General features: G+C 39.4%; 1 protein-coding gene across 1 annotated transcript in view; it reads right to left on the reverse strand.

Annotated features, from left to right (window-relative positions):
- Positions 1-17,854, reverse strand: part of ARID2 (AT-rich interaction domain 2) — a 189,155-nt gene extending 171,301 nt beyond the window's left edge. Inside the window, exons 1-3 of the mRNA XM_054719141.1 lie at positions 17,208-17,854; positions 17,007-17,100; positions 15,822-15,919 (exon numbers count right to left, since the gene is read on the reverse strand). Coding sequence (XP_054575116.1) covers positions 15,822-15,919; positions 17,007-17,100; positions 17,208-17,299 — 284 coding nt within the window. The 5' untranslated portion in view covers positions 17,300-17,854. The remainder of the gene's footprint in view (positions 1-15,821; positions 15,920-17,006; positions 17,101-17,207) is intronic.
- Positions 17,855-18,228: the final 374 nt, after the last annotated feature.

The following is an 18,228-nucleotide window of genomic DNA, read 5'->3' on the forward strand; positions in this document are numbered from 1 at the left end:
TGCCAAAATGCCTCCATGGAGTTATCACATCATTCCCAGTATCCATTTTTTCAGAAATGGTAATTACCCTTCAAAATCCTTGGATCTTCACATTCTAGTTTGAAACACAATCAATATTACTCTGGATCAATTCTCACCTTAAATAAAATTCTATTCTATTGTAGCTTGTGAAGAGAAATGGGGAGACATTAGTCTATTCATGTCTACCTACAAAAATATTTTTAAGTGCTATATAAAATTGCACAAAATGCTACAATTATCACAATGTTAATACATATTTTACAACTAAAACTGACTCTTGGTGCTTGTTTCATAAAACCACACAAGAAAAGGTTAAGGAAGCTTAGGGCCAGATCAATATAATGCCATATGCTACCAACTTTGTATTATAGAATTTTTCAATTCTTTCAGAATTTCCCAAATTCCATTTTCCATTGCTATGAGGCTCACCATACCCACCTGAGCTCATAAATACCTTCCCAGAGACAGGGGCTCTGATTCAGGTCAACTACAAAGTATCAAATGTTAAATTAGGGGCTTTAAGAGATAAACATTTTATTAAAAAGTGCTTGATCCCAAAACTGTGGCAATGAAATAAGGGCAGTGAATTATAATTCACAAAGCTAAACTATAATCCTCACACCACTATTTATTAGCAACATTACTCAGAGGCTTTTTTCCTCATCCTGTAAGACAGGATTATACCCATCTTGTAGAATTGTAAAAATCCAATAAAATAAACATCTGTAGAAATAAACTGTACTACAGCACACAAGTTTCATTATAAAAAGATGCAGTAAAGAAATTTTTAAAATAAAAAAACCACAATCCTACAACTACCCCAATAATTTTCATATTTTTCTTTTTTTTAATATATTTTATTGATTTTTTACAGAGAGGGAGAGGGAGAGTTAGAAATATCGATGAGAGAAACATCGATCAGCTGCCTCCTGCACGCCCCCTACTGGGGATGTGCCCGCAACCAGGGTACATGCCCTTGACCGGAATCGAACCTGGGACCCTTCAGTCCACAGGCCAACGCTCTATCCATTAAGCCAAACAGGTTAGGGCAATTTTCATATTTTTCAAGTTCTATCTTCATACACTTTAAAAAAATGTAATCATGTGCACTTGGAGAAAGACAATCCTACAACTACCCCATGATTGAAAAAAGACAATCCTACAACTACCCCATGATTGAAAAATCATACCCCATAGCATGATTTTTCTAGAGCTATATGACCCAGGTTCAAATATTAGCTCCTGAACTTACTGTAGGTCTCCCTTTGTCCTGTTTTATATAACATCAGGATAATAACAACAATACAGGGAGGTGTGAAGAAGAAATTAGTTATTATAAATCATTTAGTACACATGGCAAATTCAATAAATAGATAAAAAAATCAAAATGTAAACTTTGTATTCTGCTTTTTAAAACATCTGTCAAACATAAAAGTACACTATTATCTAAAGTATAAGAGTCTTTTAAAAGGACTCTTGGATATCCTATATTGACTATTTTAAAAATAAATCTTCCTACCATCTGTTTGTCCATATACTTTATAATGTATAATAAAATCTATCCATTGCTTCATACTTCCAGTAGAGGTCTCCATCTAAAAAGTAATGTATAGGACTGAAAACTTTAAATTAGTATTCCTGATTATTAAAAACACACATACACAAATTAATGGCCAGCTTTATCAAATATGCAAGTTTAAGTTTTTCCAAGCAAAGCATTTAAAATGAATATATGAAGTAAAAAGGGGTTTTCCCTTATGGTTGTTATATGTTTTGCTATGGGTTCTCCAATAATTCTCACCTGTCTTATATAAACACTAGAGACCCGATGCATGAAATCCATGCAAGAGTAAGCCTTTCTTCCCCAGGCTGCCGGCACCGGCTTCCCTCTGGCACCCGGAACCCGGGCTTCTCTCTGGCTACCAGCAGGCACCCGGGTCCCAGGCTTCCCTTGAAGCCCCGGCTTCGTCCAGAAGGTAGTCCAGAAGGACGTCCGGACTAATTAGCATATTCTGCTTTTATTATTATAGATAATCCCTTGGACAGGAAGGGGAAATAGATAAAACTGTTAGATACAAATGACAAATCAAGGGTGTATTTTTATCACCACTACAATTTAAAACCTATTCCTCACAGATGGTGTAAGTAAATCATCATCCTCTCTAATAAAAGAGAAACATGCAAATTGACCGTACCTTCGCTACACCCATAAGCCACGCCCACCAGCCAATCAGGGCAAGTATGCAAATTAACCCAACCAAGATGGCGGTTAATTTGCATGCCCAGGCCAGAGCGAAGACTGAAGACAGCGTAGAAAGAAGCCAAGCGCTGCAGAAGGGAGCGAAGCTGTGGAGAAGCAAGCAAGCGGGGTGGCGAAGAAGGGAAGCAGGCGGGGCAGGGAGAAGGAAGGGAAGCAGGCAGGGTGGGGAGAAGGGAGAGAAGCCGGAGGTGCTGCGGAGAAAGGAGGGAAGCAGGCGGGGCAGCAGAGACCGCAGCAGGAAGCCCTATTGCAGGAATCTTCCTGCAAGGGGCCTCTAGTATCTAATGAAAGGATAATATGCAAATTAACTATCACTCTGTCACAAAGATGGCAGCGCCCAGTCCTCTCAGCCCCGCTGGAGTCCCCCAGTCCCGGGGGGGGGGGGGGGGGAGCCACTAAGAACAGGCAGCGTGAGTGGCCTGGCGGAATGTTTGTTTCGTCACTGCGGCAATGAGGCAAGCATTCCACCCTGACCGTGGAGGGCCTCTGGGCAGTGGGCACGGAGTGGCCAGGTGGGGGGGGGGAGGGTTTGGGGGAGAAGGACGCTTGCCTCGTCGCCTCAGCGACGAGGCAAACATTCCGCACCCAGCCGCGGATAGGCCTCTGAGAGCCTCTGGGCAGCGAGCGCGGAGCGGCCAGGCCCCGCAGAGAGCTACTAGTCTTAACATAAAAGTAAAGGTCACATTTTATAGTAGCAAAGAAATCTGGCAATCTTCTACATTTGCCTTTTTAATCAGAATGGAGTGGCTACAGTATCAAAGGCAGCTCTGAATTAACTTTCAGTTACCCTTCCCATCATTCAGGAATAGTGATCTTATGCAAGTCTATTATCCTTATGCAGGCCTACCAGAAAAAAATATCTTTATTTATAGCTTACTAGAGAAAGCATGAGGCTAGATCACCTTCTTAAAATCCCGTTTTGCCTCACCCGTGGCTCAGTGGTTGAGTATCAACCTATGAACCAAGAGGTCCCGGTTCGATTCTGATCTGGGCACATAAGGGCTCAGGGCGTGCAGGAGGCAGCCAATCAACGATGCTCTCTCATTGATGTTTCTGTCTTTCTCTCTCTCTCCTTTCCTCTCTGAAATCAATAGAAGAAAAGAAATTTTTTTAATCCCCTCAGTTCTAAGAATGATACTATGAATGGATAGGTTCAGTAGCCATATCCAATTATTGCTAACTGCATACTTTTGCTCCTATCTTATTAACCTAAATTTCAGGCTCAGTACACACTACTACTAGGCCTCTACAAAAGATTGAATTTGCATATAATACTAATATCTACCTCAACTTAGCCCTTTAAATGCGTAAGACTTGATAAATATAGATAAGATTTGGTATGCCCAGGAACTGATCAAGAAATTACCAAGCAATTTGCTTAAAGCTAATAAATAGTGCTGCATGTATGCATGCATGTGTGCACATACACTCATCCACTTAAGCTAACGCCTATAGTTTATAAGGAGGGGGATAAAGAAGATGATCTAACAAAATGTCAAAACTAGAAAGACTTTATCATCAAAATTTATATCTACTTTGAGGATCAAATATACAATGTAACATAACACGTTTAATTTAGTCATAATGGACTTAAATGGAGTCACCCAAACAAGCATATAAGATTTCTGATGTAACTAAAAGATAAATTTGCTTTTCATTTCCACAGGTTGGATACCCTAATTAAGAAGACTTTTAAACTAAAATATTACTTCTTCGTGGGTAGAATCTTTAAAAAAAAAATCAAGCAATGATTAAATCATCGTTTACACTAGTCTTAATATAAAAATCAAGCAATAAATTAAATTATTGCCCTGTTTTTGTATAATGAGTGATGCAATGACCAGCAAAGAAACAGTAAAGTCTGCTTAATAAACAGAACAGGAAAGATAATTTATATATTTTAGCATTTTAACTGATTTTATTTATGTTAAATTCCTAGAACATGAGAAATATTCACATTCAAATATAATCCACAAAATGAGATTTAAAATTTTTAACATTTGATCTAGCTCCTCTCTTGAATACAGATAATAAAGAAATAATTAGATTTTAAAATTAAAACCAAATGCTAGTAGATAAAACATATAAAAAATATCACTAACTCTGATTTCTAAGTCCAATAGTATTGTTCATTCAATAAACAGATATAGACATACTATATTAGTAAGATATACAGAATTAAGACTGCATTAAGAACACATAGCAGGCAGTATCTTACTCAATGAGGAAATACTAGAAATACCAAACTAAGATCAGCATCAAGTCAAGGAAAAGATGCCCTCATGTTCTCAACTGTTAAATAGTGGCCAATACAATTAGATAAAAGAAAATAATTAAAGGAATAAAATTTAGAAAAAAAGTAAAACTGTCCTTATTTGCAGATGATATGCTAGTATCTCTAAAAATTTTTAAATCAATAATAAATCATACAACAGTAAAAACAGTTAAAACAGATTACAAAAATAAAACTTTCATATAAAAATGATAACCAATTAGAAGATATAACGGAAAACATTTCCAATAGCAACATAAGTATAAAATAATAAGTATAAAAGTGATAATATACTTAAGAATAAACTTAAGAAATGATCAAACTCTATAAAATAAAAATTTTAGATTCTTAAATGACACCAAAAAAATTTGAATAGCCCAGCTGCTATGGCTCAGTGGTTGAGTCTTGACCTATGAACCAGGAGGTCACGGTTCTATTCCTGGTCAGGGCACATGCCCCGGTTGCGGGCTCGATCCCCAGTGTGGAACGTGCAGAAGGCATCCAATGAATGATTCTCTCTTATCACTGATGTTTCTGTCTCTCTCTCCCTTTCTGAAATCAATAAAATACATTTTTTTTAAGAAAATCACCGAATTTTTTTAGCACCATACTTTAGTGATGATATATCTTCAATATGAACACAAAAAAGAACTGCAAACAAATCTTTAACTACTTAGCAGGTTTCCTGTTAGTAGTGGTATGTGTATAACAATTCTGAAAGTATTCTCTTATGTATTATAAAACTGACAAAATGAGTAGTGGGAACTAAGATTCCCAATGCAGATGAAGGGAAATGCATGCAATGGAAGAAGGCATTAAGAAACTTGTGTGGACTAATAATTAGGGATATCAGTACAGCCTTATGATTTTCAAAATATGTACATTTATATCTAAAATAAACAAAACTTCCTAGCTCTGTCCTCTGAAAGGGCCTAAGTAACAATGAGCATACCTACTATCCAGATCTTGTTTTCTATATATCACTCCATACAAATAGGAATCAGGACTCCTTGGAGAAATAGCTGATGCTACGAGAGCTAGATAAGCAAAACACAAATTGAACCTGGAAGATCTTATCTTGTCAGAAAGCAAGAAAGAGTTCAAAAATAATGGAAACATGTTAAAAAGACATAGAAGCCATCTTAAAAGGGCTCATAGTGGCCCAATTTAAAAGGCCAAATGCATAACGTAATAGATTTTAACCCATTGTATAAAATAAAAATCTAATACATAAGAATGAAAATATTTTCTTAACATAGATTGCTAATAAATGTAGAAGGAATAATAGCGTTAGGAAATAAGCATTGTACATTCTTCATAATAACTGATTCAAGCAAGAATTATCAATGGCCCTAATCAGTTTGGCTCAGTGGATAAAGCATTGGCCTGGGGACTGAAAGGTCCCAGGTTCGATTCCAGTCAAGGGCATGTACCTTGGTTGCAGGCACATCCCCAGTGGGAGGTGTGCAGGGGGCAGCTGATCGATGTTTCTCTCTCATCGATGTTTCTAACTCTCCCTCTCCCTTCCTCTCTGTAAAAAATCAGTAAAATATATTTAAAAAAAAAAAAAAGAATTATCAATGAATGTTAGAATTATTGGGTAAAAGTTTGATGGTGAGCAAGATATTTATATGGTCTCAAAGTATGTCCCCACAAATTACTTTTTAGTTATAAAAGAGAAAATGAAAACTTCACAATGGAGAAATCAAGAGGACACCACCTTAACCAAAGTTAACATCAGCACTAATGGGACAAAGTGACATCACATGCCTCCTGCCAAAAATGCTTAACTTAAATCTAATCCTGAAAAACATCTGACAAATCCAAATTTGTAGGCCTATACTATTAAAAAATGGTAGTATCATGAAAGCTGAAGAACTAAAGGTATGTAATACAAGATCATGGATTAGAAAGGTGGGTATGATTGCTAAAAAAGACACATTTGGGATCATTAGTAATATTTAAATAAGCTCTGCATATTAGATAATACAATTATATCCATGTTAAGTTTTCTATATTTGATAACTGTACTATTGTCACATAAGAGAATGTTTTTATTCTAAGGTGACATACACTTATATTTCTGAGTAAAGGGCATTAATCCACAATTATATCAAAGGATTAAAAAGTAGTAACACTAATAATAATGTATGTGAATACACACCCACTATCACAAAAAAGAGAAAAATATAAAGTAAATGTGGCAAAATAACAATGGTTGATTTTAATGAAGTGTAAACATGAGTTCACATATATATAACAAAATTAACTTAATTAAAAAAATAAACATGGCAAGGAAAAAAGGTTCACCATTTCTCTTACAAACAGATTTTTTTACTACTAGATTGAATTAATACATTGCAACATGGGACTACCTGGAAAAACTACTCATAAATTCAGAAGTTTTTGACTTTTTAATGGTGCAAACTAAAAAAATTATACCAAAGCACTTAAGCACTCTTGACCTATTACTTGTGAGTGCACTTGGAGGTACAGCCTGCTAAGGTACTAACTACTGTTTATGAAGCACTAAGTGGTCTGATCTGAGCTCAAGTACACTAAAATTCACTTAATCTATAAACCATTATGGAAAGTGTGATCAACCTGGGCATTATTACTGACAAATTTAAATTCAGCCCCATCGCTAAAGAATTTTAAAAAGTTATGTATTTTCTGCATAGAGCCCTAACTTAGTCTTTTTGTCCTATTTTAAAAGAATGTCCCTTCTGACCACATGTACATTTAATACCTTATTTATTTAAAATTAACCAATGGACAAAATAAAATTTCATCCAAAATGACTAAAGATGAGTATGTCATGATTATATAATAAGCATCATCTTTGTGCACACAGCAACTGACCATTAAACACTGTAAGACTTTACCAAACAGTAAAAAATCAGAAAGATAAGAATTACATACTTTCTATATCTCACAATAAGCTGTATGTATATTCAAACAATGGATTCTTATATAACTTTATTTGAATACTGCTTTATAAAAAGCAACATTTTAATTGCCTCATTATATGGTAATAGAAACAAAGGTAAACATACCTAGAACATGAAATAGTACTTGAAGATATTTAACAACTATGGATAATGGAGGATTATGTATAAGACAATGCTTCATAAAATGTAAAGCAGGTCTATCACCAGGGAAGGGAATGGAAAGATAAAGGGGAGAAAATGTGGCCTGAAAAGTAGAATATACTTTCCTAACTGGCAATTATGGCTGACACTTAAAATGGAGAATTGAATATAACCTACAACCATTTTTAAAAAGAAGTAACTCAATGCTTCAGAAGAAAAGTTGGAGTAGTGTAAATACATTTTTTCTAAATGTTATTTTTTTAGATTGAATAACAGCAATTACTTCTGAAATTTTAAATGATAAAAATAAAATCTCACATATGAAAATAGTTTAAAAAATGAAAACAAAGTGCATTTAACAAAACAGGCTATTGTTAGTTTTGATTTTTTATAGGCATTTATACAATGTAAGTTAACTCCCTCAAGCAGTACTAAGATAGATCAACAAAATCCTCACAGAGAAAAAAAGCATTCAGTAAATTCAATAAAACAAATGGTATCCCAGTTGTGGAGAATACTATAAAGTACTATATAGAAAAAAAAAACCTAGACATTAAGGAAAACTTATTTTTAATTAATTTCCTAAAATCCAAACAATACAAATACAGTTAGGATAAGTTCAAATTAGCAGTTTCATTTATCCTTTTCCCCATTAACTGAAGTGGAGCCCTTGTTATGTCTCTTGAGCCCAGAGACAAAGTATAAGGGTGTGTCTAGGCTCTGCTTAGAGATGACAGGTGCAGCTTGAGCAGGTGCCCTAGACCAGATGTCACCTAGAAGTTTTGTTCTGGATGTAGCCTTGGCCAACATGTTGATGCCAAGTTAAACCAGTTATCTCAGCAACTAAATTGGTTTCATTACAATACTTAGATCAGCTGTTCTCAAACTTCAGCATACTTAAGAATCACCTGGGGACCACATTTTAAAAATACAGTGTTTCTGAGTATTAATATCTAAAACTACTGATCAATCTTTGCACCACTAAAGCAGGACAACTAAACGTTATACACCTCATGATCTAAAAAACACAGCACTACCTATTAGGAATACCTAAAATATTGAACTTGAATGTTATCAACCTTTAGATCTAACTAACAGTTTTCAGGAAATAAATACAGGGCATAGAGGAACGGGTTAATTGACACTAGGAGGAAGGTATCAACCAAATCCAGAATTTGGGACATTCTAAAGGACAAAAGAGCCATTACTTCAACAAATCAATGGCATAATGGGAAAAGGAAAAGGGAACTAATGAGATAAAACAGACAAAACAACAGATTCAGCCCCACTAGAAAATTCTTTCCGTAAGATGAGGAAGAACCTGCAAACACTGACTTAGACAGTAATAGAATTTATGGACTTGCCATTTTTGGTCAACAATTCAGAATGTGAAGCTGTTATTGCAATGTATTTCATCAACAGGGTAAACCCTAATATGCAAATTGACCAAAGGGCAGAACAACCCATCGCTATGACGCACACTGACCACCAGGGGGCAGAGGCGACAGGTGGCAGTGACGGGGGGTGGCGCCAGCCAGTGGGCAGTGCCAGGCTGCCAGCCAAGGTGGATGCCAGCGGGGGGAGGGAGAGGGAGGTATCACCCCGCCCACCCATCACCCCACCCACTGGTCGCCCCGAAGATCAGCCCTGATCACTGGCCAGGCCTATATATTGGGAACAGTCTCTTAGATTTAAAAATTAAAACCTGGCAAGGCTACTCTACACTGAAAAAATAGGATAATGCAGCAATGACATGCATGGACTCTGGCTTGCACATTTTGTGGTCAGCCCTGATTCTGACACAAATGTGTGACAAAGCCAATTACTTAACTTCTCTCTGCTTCAGTTTTTCCACCCATAAGATGGGGAAAATGGTACTACTGCCTCAGAAGGATCATGTTATGTACTACTTTTCATAATGAGGACAAAAAAATGTACCTGCCCATACAACAGCAAGATGCCTTTCACCAGTATGAAAAGCATCCCGGATTGCGAGGGGGATGTCCGACTGCCAGTTTAGCCCGATCCCCGTGGGTGCAGGCCGGGCTGAGGGACCCCCTACCCCATGCACAAATTTCGTGTACTGGGCCTCTAGTATCTTATAGAAAGGCATTAATTTCCAATTTACAACATAATATGCAAAAAGTATCCAAGCACAAGTGAAATTTGTTTTGAAACAGAAAAGTACATATTAGACTCTATTTTTAATAACATAATTCTTGGAAAGTTTAATGAAATTCATAGATAACCTGAATAAGTGACCATTTACTCTAAATCAACTATTTATTCCAGGTCCCTCAAAAGTTTTATTTAATAAATTTTATTTTAATAAATTTTATAATGTAAAATTTGGTTAGAGCATTGTCCAGATACGCCAAGGTTGCGGGTTCAATCTCCAGTCAGGGCATACAAAAGGCAATCAATAAAAGCATAATTAAGTGAACAATAAGCTGACGTTTCTCTCTTTCTCTCTCTCAAATTAATAAATTTTTTAAAAATCTTAATCATGGTCACAGGTTTTCATCAAATTATGGTTTACCCATTAGAGAAAGTATTGTTATATTTCCCAAACCGTATCCACAGAACTCAGTAGGCATTCCTCAAACATAGGGTTTCACACCACACTCTGGTGATGTGTGGTAGGTGTTTGGGAAACACCATTTACCAGGCGTCCTCAAACTAAGGCCCACAGGCCACATGCGGGTGTTTTTGCCGTTTAGTTTTTTTACTTCAAAATAAGATATGTGCAGTGTGCATAGGAATTTGTTCATAGTTTTTTTTAAACTATAGTCCGGCCCTCCAACGGTCTGAGGGACAGTGAACTGGCCCCCTGTTTAAAAAGTCTGAGGACCCCTGCCATTTACAATGGGTAGGGGTAGGGAGGTAGTGTTTGTCCAAATTGTCAACAGTTCTACAATGCATACTAACAAACGGAAGTGTCTAAGAAGTCCTGCAATACAGTAACCAAGTTTAGCTTTATTGCTCAAATTCATTTGGCTTTTTTCAAGGAAACATAATGACATTTCAGGAAAACGAGTTTTTAATACAACACGAATTGGGAATTTCTACTCTAATTGATCCTAAATAACAAAGAATGTGGTGATGATGGTAGTGGCAGATCAACCCTGCCCCATATGTCTCTCTAATTCCCAATTCCAACAAACCCTATTTTTACCAGTAAACCTTAATAGGGTCTATACCACTCTGAAAAATAAGCAATAAGCAGCCTTTACCAAGTAATAATAAGTACTCTACCTACAAATATATATTGAATACTTGTTTGCTGAGTAATGCACCTAAATTCCAATGAATTAAAATTTATGTTTTTCCTTCCTTTCCAACTTCTAATATCATTCAGTTTGGGAATGTAAGAGTCACAGAAGAAATATACTTGTCCATCAAAGTTACAGTGGATGTCACACACGACCAACTATGAGAATATTGAATCCATAACAGAGTAGAGGTGGCACTATAAAAGAGTACTCCTATTTAGAAATAGACTTTTTTAGTTAACATCTGAGGCAGAAAGCATAAATGCAAAAAAAGCATATAAACACTTTTGAGAGTTAAGAGTTCTTAGTTTGAATCTTCAGTGAAATTTTTATCTTTAGTAAACTATCTATCTTGGAAAGAGATTTGTTTCTTCTTTAGGGCAAATTTAAGCTGCTTAAAACATGGTAAGACACAACACTAACCTCGCTGAGCTCTGATAAGTCAACTTTCTCCACTTTCTATTCTTCCTTTAAACAAATCTGCATGCCCTTTAAAGTATAACAGACTATCAGGAGATATCAAAATCAAATTTGCTCAAAATGAAAGGATACAGTGTAAAAAATTAAATTTAAATACATATATGAATAATTTATTTAGATACAGTTGTTCTTCCAGTCTCCATATTATTTTTATTTTCCTTCCTTGAATAAGGAGAGCAATCTGTTTATAAATTTTGTTTATCAACTCTCAATGTATTACTTCATTTGCATATTTATCACAATCTTGAAGCATTCTTTCAATTAACCTCAAATAATTCATAAAAGGTTTTCTCTTAAAAGAAGTGATCTACATGGTGAACACTAACCACAGAACACATGAGTGCATCCATCTATTTAACTAATAAATGTAACCTCTATTGGTATAACTTAGGAAGGGCTTTATCAACCAAGGGAAACAGAATAAACTTAGAGTGCAAATGAAAATTCACTATGGTGGGTGGAATTCTACATTTAAGTTTCTGACTATTCTAAAGGTAGGTATGAGTAAAAAAAAAAAAATTATTTAATATGCCCAACTGGCATGGTTCAGTGGTTGAGCATCGACCTCTGAACCAGGAGGTCACAGTTTGATTCTGGGTCAGGGCACATGCCTAGGTTACAAGCTAGATCCCCAGTAGAGGGTGTGCATGAGGCATCCAATAAATGATTTTCATCATTTATGTTTCTATCTCTCTCTCCCTCTCCCTTCCTCTCTGAAATCAAAAATATACTGAAAGAGACTGGGGAAAGAAATAAAATTGATTAAAAAAATCATTCATTATTATAAGAAAACCAGTAACATGTAAATTTGTACAATAATTTTTTAATGTCTACAATATTTTACTTCCTTTCAAAAAATCAAGTTTTATAATGGAAACATCAAGTTAGCCTTGACTATAGCTGTACTACTGGAGTCAGTAGGTTAAACAAAATTCTTCAAGTAAGTATTTGAAATATTTACCTAAATCTTCATACCAAGACTTCAAACTCTTAATGGAAATAAGAATAATATTTTTACCCCAAACCTAAATACCAAAACAGAACAACAACAACAAAAATTCACAGAATAAATAAGGAACACAATGGGTTTAGATACACTTGGGCATAAGTTTAACCATATGTAATTTCCAATTATATTTTAATTTCTTAAAATAATTTGTGACTAACAAACTGAATTCATAATAGACAGATTAAACATTACTAAATACATGTAAGGAATACAATTTTTCTTTCCAATTAATCAATGCCCCAACGCCATTTTGATTTTTTTTGCACTTTAATTTCTCCATTTATGAAATATAATACATGTCCTCTACTGTGAAATTATACCTTATGCATTTACACTTTAGGGATAACCTAATAATAAGCTTTTGTGGAATATTTGAGGTGTACATGCCAAGAAAGGAACGAAGTACAAACAAAATATGTAGACATCATGGATGATTAATAATCAATTTTTAAAGAGTACTTTTACACATCAGTAAACACATTTTTAAAATTAAATGCCAACGTTGAAACAAATAATCATTTCAATTTTAGACTTTGAGAAATCTTTGTAGACGATCTACATGTTTGATACAATCAAGCTAACTTTTGGCAGATCACTAAATTCAAGTCTCTATATTTAATGACTATGTATGTTTGTATCAAAACAAACTTTAAAATGTTAGAATATATACATGGCCAGCATGCTAGTTTGATCTTACTTATCTAAACGTCTGTAATATCATGGAAGATATATCATAAAATACTAGGCTAACAGCCATTCTCCAATTAATCTATATATATAAAAGCCTAAGCAACCATTCGACCGATAGCTCTGACGAGCACTGACCACCAGCGGGCAGATACTCAACGCACAGGCATGGAAACATGGAACAGACTGATGAATCTCAGAGGGAAGGGAGTAGGGGGGAGGGCGGGAAGAGATTAACCAAAGATCTCATGCATACTAGAGGCCCTTGGCCTGGCCTGCGGGGATCAGACCGAATCCCGGCCTCCAACATCCCCTGAGGGGTCCCGGATTGCGAGAGGACGCAGGCCAGGCTGAGGGACCCCACCGGTGCATGAATCTGTGCACCGTGCCTCTAGTAATAAAATAACAGAGCGATGTCAGCAAATATTAAACTTGTAGAGTAAATGAGAACTATCACATGTAAGGACAGTCTTACAATAGGTCAAATTATTCCACCTATGATTTATAAAACACATTATCTGCTCATCAGAAACTATGACATTCAATTTGATATATGAAAGAGGAAACTTACAAAGTTACTTGATTACTATTTCTTACTATGAAGAGGCACTTTTATGGTTAAGTAACAGAATCACTGTGAAAGCTTAACATCCTGTCTGCCAGTTAAGATTTTCAGAGGAAGGTGTAAAATCCAGCATAATACATGTCCTCTACAGTGCAATATTACACCACTATGAAAAAAAAATCAAGTTTGGTAGTACCCAATTTTTGACCAATGTATTTCTTTTGTATTTCTTTAGAAACCACGCAAATCTTCACATGCTTTTATTTTCCAAAACAAATGCTCAACCTTTTTCCTAGTAGCCTAGCTACAACTCTACAAAAACAAACCTAGAGGGTGACATATGGAGGAAAACAAGTTTAGCTAAAGACAGATAAAAAAGCAGCTTTTAATAAGAACATAAAGCTCAAATTGATCTGAGAACAATGTAAAAAGTTGCAAACCTTGAAACTACATAGTTAAAAATAGCACCTATAAGTATAACCAGTGGATATGATCTCAAGATAGAAATTAAAACTGGAAAAACAATATGTATGTAACTTGTAAAAAACTGAAAGTCTAAAACTCTGTTAGAATGAATGTAAATTCTTCAGAAAAAACACATCTTATGAACCATATATATCATATAGTACCTTATGGATATTAAAGTTCAATCAATCAATCAATCAATTCAGTAAGTATCAGTCATAAATTTAAATGTGTAAACAGTCTAAAATCCAAATGGTTCAAACTGATTAGCAGAAAGCCAGGGCATGTATTAAGAGTATTTCTCTCAATATTATAAATGAAAATGAGCAAGTGAATATCACTGTAAGTATAAAAGTATCAACTTACCATATTATTAAAGCAATGTTTAGGAGGTTAATTTTGTTCTATTTTGCTTTCAGTTTTAGTCCTTTATCTAAAAATGTACTCTAACACACATCACAGACACACAGTAGATAACAACTAACCATATTTAATTATTTTCTAGACTTCTGTATAGCTCAGTAACTACCCACAAAGTTCTGTGAACTCTTCAGCTTCAAGCCTTAAGTCAATCTATGATAGCCAATAGAAGTACACCTGTGTAATTACAACATTCCTATTTCAGAATGCTAAACATAACACAGACTATCCACACTGGGCTATTACATTTGGAGCAATAATGAATGCCAAACTCAAATTATGCAGAAGCCACATTATTTTAAAAAGGCCATCCTATAATCTCATTATTACAAAGTAATAAATATAAAGAGCAATATTTTAGTTTTAAATAACCACCACCAACTAAGGACCCTCTATGGCCAAGTAAACATTAAAAATAAAAGAGGACCTCATAATAAGTTACAATATAAAAATATTTCTAGGAAACAACTGGCAGAAGAAAAACAAAGCCGAATCACAAAATATACCATCTAAACTTATCACATACCAACTGAATAAGAAATTTACTTTGTCAAATAAAGTCAAAATAAAGGGGAGAATGAAAGAAAAATCCAAATCAAAGCATTTCCTTTCATAGTATCCCTAATTCTCCTAACTATATAATAATCCTTTTGAGTGTTAAGTGACTTGATATTAAAAAAAAAAAATCAATCCTGGTCACCTCAGGCACCAGCATGTTATGCTATGTAGAAATATTGCACTGAAAAACTACTCCGTGTCAAGGTTCCACACAAGAGATTTCATTTTATAAAAATCTTAAAGTCAGAATTTAAAAAGACAAAGAAGTTTCCAAAACAAAGAAAAAATTTTCCCAAGGGATACAAAGTTTCATTAACTATCTTAACTCTTTTACTAAACATCACCTTTCTGCCCCTCTTTGGATATCAAGCAATCAATAACAATGTCACAAAAGAATGTTTGTCAAGATGGAGGTGGGGTGTCACCTGTAAGGATTCTGTATAAAAAATGTAAACAATCCTACAAGAGGTGAGGAAAGCTCCCACCATCCTAAAACCTCACTTTGTGGATATTTAGTGTTTCCCAGACTAAAATTAACATGAGCTTAGAAACTGGTGTGCAAGGTTTGTTGTTTGTTGTGTGTGTGTGTGTGTGTGTGTGTGTGTACGTGTGTGTGTGTTCGCGCGAGCGCACGAGCGCGCGCTATTTTTTATTTATAAAAACAAATCTCCCCATAAGTCCCTTATTTCCAAATACTGTTCAAGAGTCAGTACCACTCACCGCAAGTAATACTGTTTTAAAGCAAAGGCAGCGTTAGAACAACTTCTGGGAAAGTTGAACTCTTCAACAATTTCTCCCCACTGATTCTTCTCAGAAACCTGTTAAAAACACAACCACACTTGTCTGAAAATACACAATCCAAGAGAACTCTAACCTAACTATGAAATAAATACCCATTCTACAGAGATCTGTAGATACCCGGGCATCAATGGGTGTTCCAGATCGACCCTCACGAGTTACCAAGCAAAGACAGCCTGAACCCCTGGTTCCCCCCGAGAGCCCCGTATTTCACAGCACTTGTTTTGTGGGGGGGAGTGGGAGAGGGGGTCTGCTGGGTTTGTTTTGTTTTTGAAGCCCGGACAATAACCAATCGCAAGTCCCGCTGTCGCCCCCTTTTAAATCTCAACGCGGTCCGTTTACACCAAAAAAAAAAAAAGAAAGAAAGAAAGAAAAAAGTTCAAAAGGATCAATAGTGTTCCGGACAGCGACGTCCGCGGGGTCTGGGGGGGCCGGGGCCGGGGCCGATTCCGCTCCCTCTCCCAGATCTATCCATCTCCATAGGCCCTTCGTTGAGGCCTACAGCTTCTGCCTAGCCTTGAAGCCTAAGATGGCTATTTGGAGACAGGTCCTGGTTTCTTTTGTTAGCTGTATAAACCGAGGGCGACGGGGCCGAGGCCGTGCCCCCGGCCGCCGGGATCGTTCCGCAGCCGATTATCGATGTGAAACCTGCCCGCGCTAATTTTGAGTTGCACGAAAACTGCTCTCAGAGTCTGTGTGTGCCTGTGTCTCCGCCTGTGCTAGAGCGGCGGCGGCGGCGGCGGCGGCGAGCGGCCGGCGGGCGGGCACGGGGCGGGCGCGGGGCTCCGCCGGGCACCCCGCACGCCCGCGCTCCCCGCCACGGCGCTCAGACCCCGCGGGCCGGCCAGGCAGCGGGCAGGGCGCGAGCCGGCGCCGGGCCGCCCGCCCGCCCGCCCGCCCCGGCCCCGCGCCCGCCGCGCGCACGCCAGCCACCAGGCCGAAAACAGCCCCGCCGCCGTCCGCCTCCGAGCCGCCGGCTGCGAGCGAAAAGGACGCCTCGGGCCCCCGCGGGCCGCCCCCCCGGCCCCGAGCGCCCACTCCGGGGTCAAAGGAGACTTTTTGGAGGAGGCCAGCGAGAGGGAAATACAAATTAAAACTTCCACTCACCTTCGCGAATCCGCCTAAAGTAGTGACTCTGGTGTAGAGACCGTGCAGGTCCAGCTCCTTCCCACCCACCGCGGGGATTTTCTTAAAAGGCGACCTGTGGGAGAGAGGAAGCCCCGCACTTGTCAGCCGGGACCCCGCGCCCGGCCGGGAGCCCCGTTCGCCCCGGCTCGCCCGGCGCTGCCCCCCCGGTTCTGCTCTCACCCTCGGCTGTGGTGGAACTGCCGCAGCTCGTCCAGGAAAGCGAGTCCCTTTCTCCGCTCGTCCGGAGGCGCCTTCCCCGTCGAGTTTGCCATTATTTTTTCAAAGGAGGTTTTAGAAAAAACCCAGATCGGTGTTTTAAAAGCGCCCCCCGCTCCCCGCGCTTCCTACCAGAGCCCGGAGCCCATTCCTCGGCCGGCGGCGGCGGGGCGCAGTCATGGGCCGGCGGTGGCGGCGGCAGCGGCAGCGGCGGCGGCGGCGGCGGCGGCGGCGCAGGGAGGGAGGAGGGAGGGGGAGGAGGAGGAGGAGGAGGGGAAGGAGGGAGCGAGAGGCCTGGGGGACCGGAGGGAAGGAGGGAGGGGAATTTCTAAAAAAGTTTAAAGAAATCCGAGCGAAACTAGAGGGGCAGGCGACTGCCGGATCCGCGCGAAGCGGCGGGGCGAGCGCGGCCCCCACCCCTGCCTTCCCTCCCTCCCCGCGGCCCGCTCTCGCCCGCCTCTCAGCGCCGCCGGCTCGGGCGGCTCGGCCTGGGGCCGCGATTCAACATGGTGCTGCTGCCGGGGGCGCGCGGGCGGGCGGGCGGGCGGGCGAGGGGATAGGCGAGCGGACGGTGAGGGTCGGGAGGCTGGCGGCCCGGGAGTTTCGGCGGCGGCGGCGGCGGCGGCGGCGGCGGGGCTGGGGCAGGCGGGGCTGGGGGTGGGGAGGGGGAGGTCTGTGTGGTGGTTTGTGAAAAGCGGGGTGACAGCGTGTGTTCCGGCCGCGGCTTCGCGGGGCCCTCGCACACATTCACGCGCGGCCTCGGCCGCCTCGGCCGGGGCGTCCGGAGCTGAAGGCACCGGCAGCGGCAGCCGAGCTGCTCCGCGCCGCCGCCGCCGCCGCCCGCCCGCTTCCCTCCCCGTCAGCCTTCCTCGCCGCCGCCGCCGCCGCCACGGCCGGCAGCTGCGCCGCACAGCGCCCCCCGAGGGCCGGCCGCGGCACTGCGCCCGGCTCCGCACCGCCCCGGCAGCTCCTCGCGGGGAACAAT

Source organism: Eptesicus fuscus, chromosome 7, assembly GCF_027574615.1.
Source record: "Eptesicus fuscus isolate TK198812 chromosome 7, DD_ASM_mEF_20220401, whole genome shotgun sequence".
Taxonomy (NCBI): domain Eukaryota; kingdom Metazoa; phylum Chordata; class Mammalia; order Chiroptera; family Vespertilionidae; genus Eptesicus; species Eptesicus fuscus.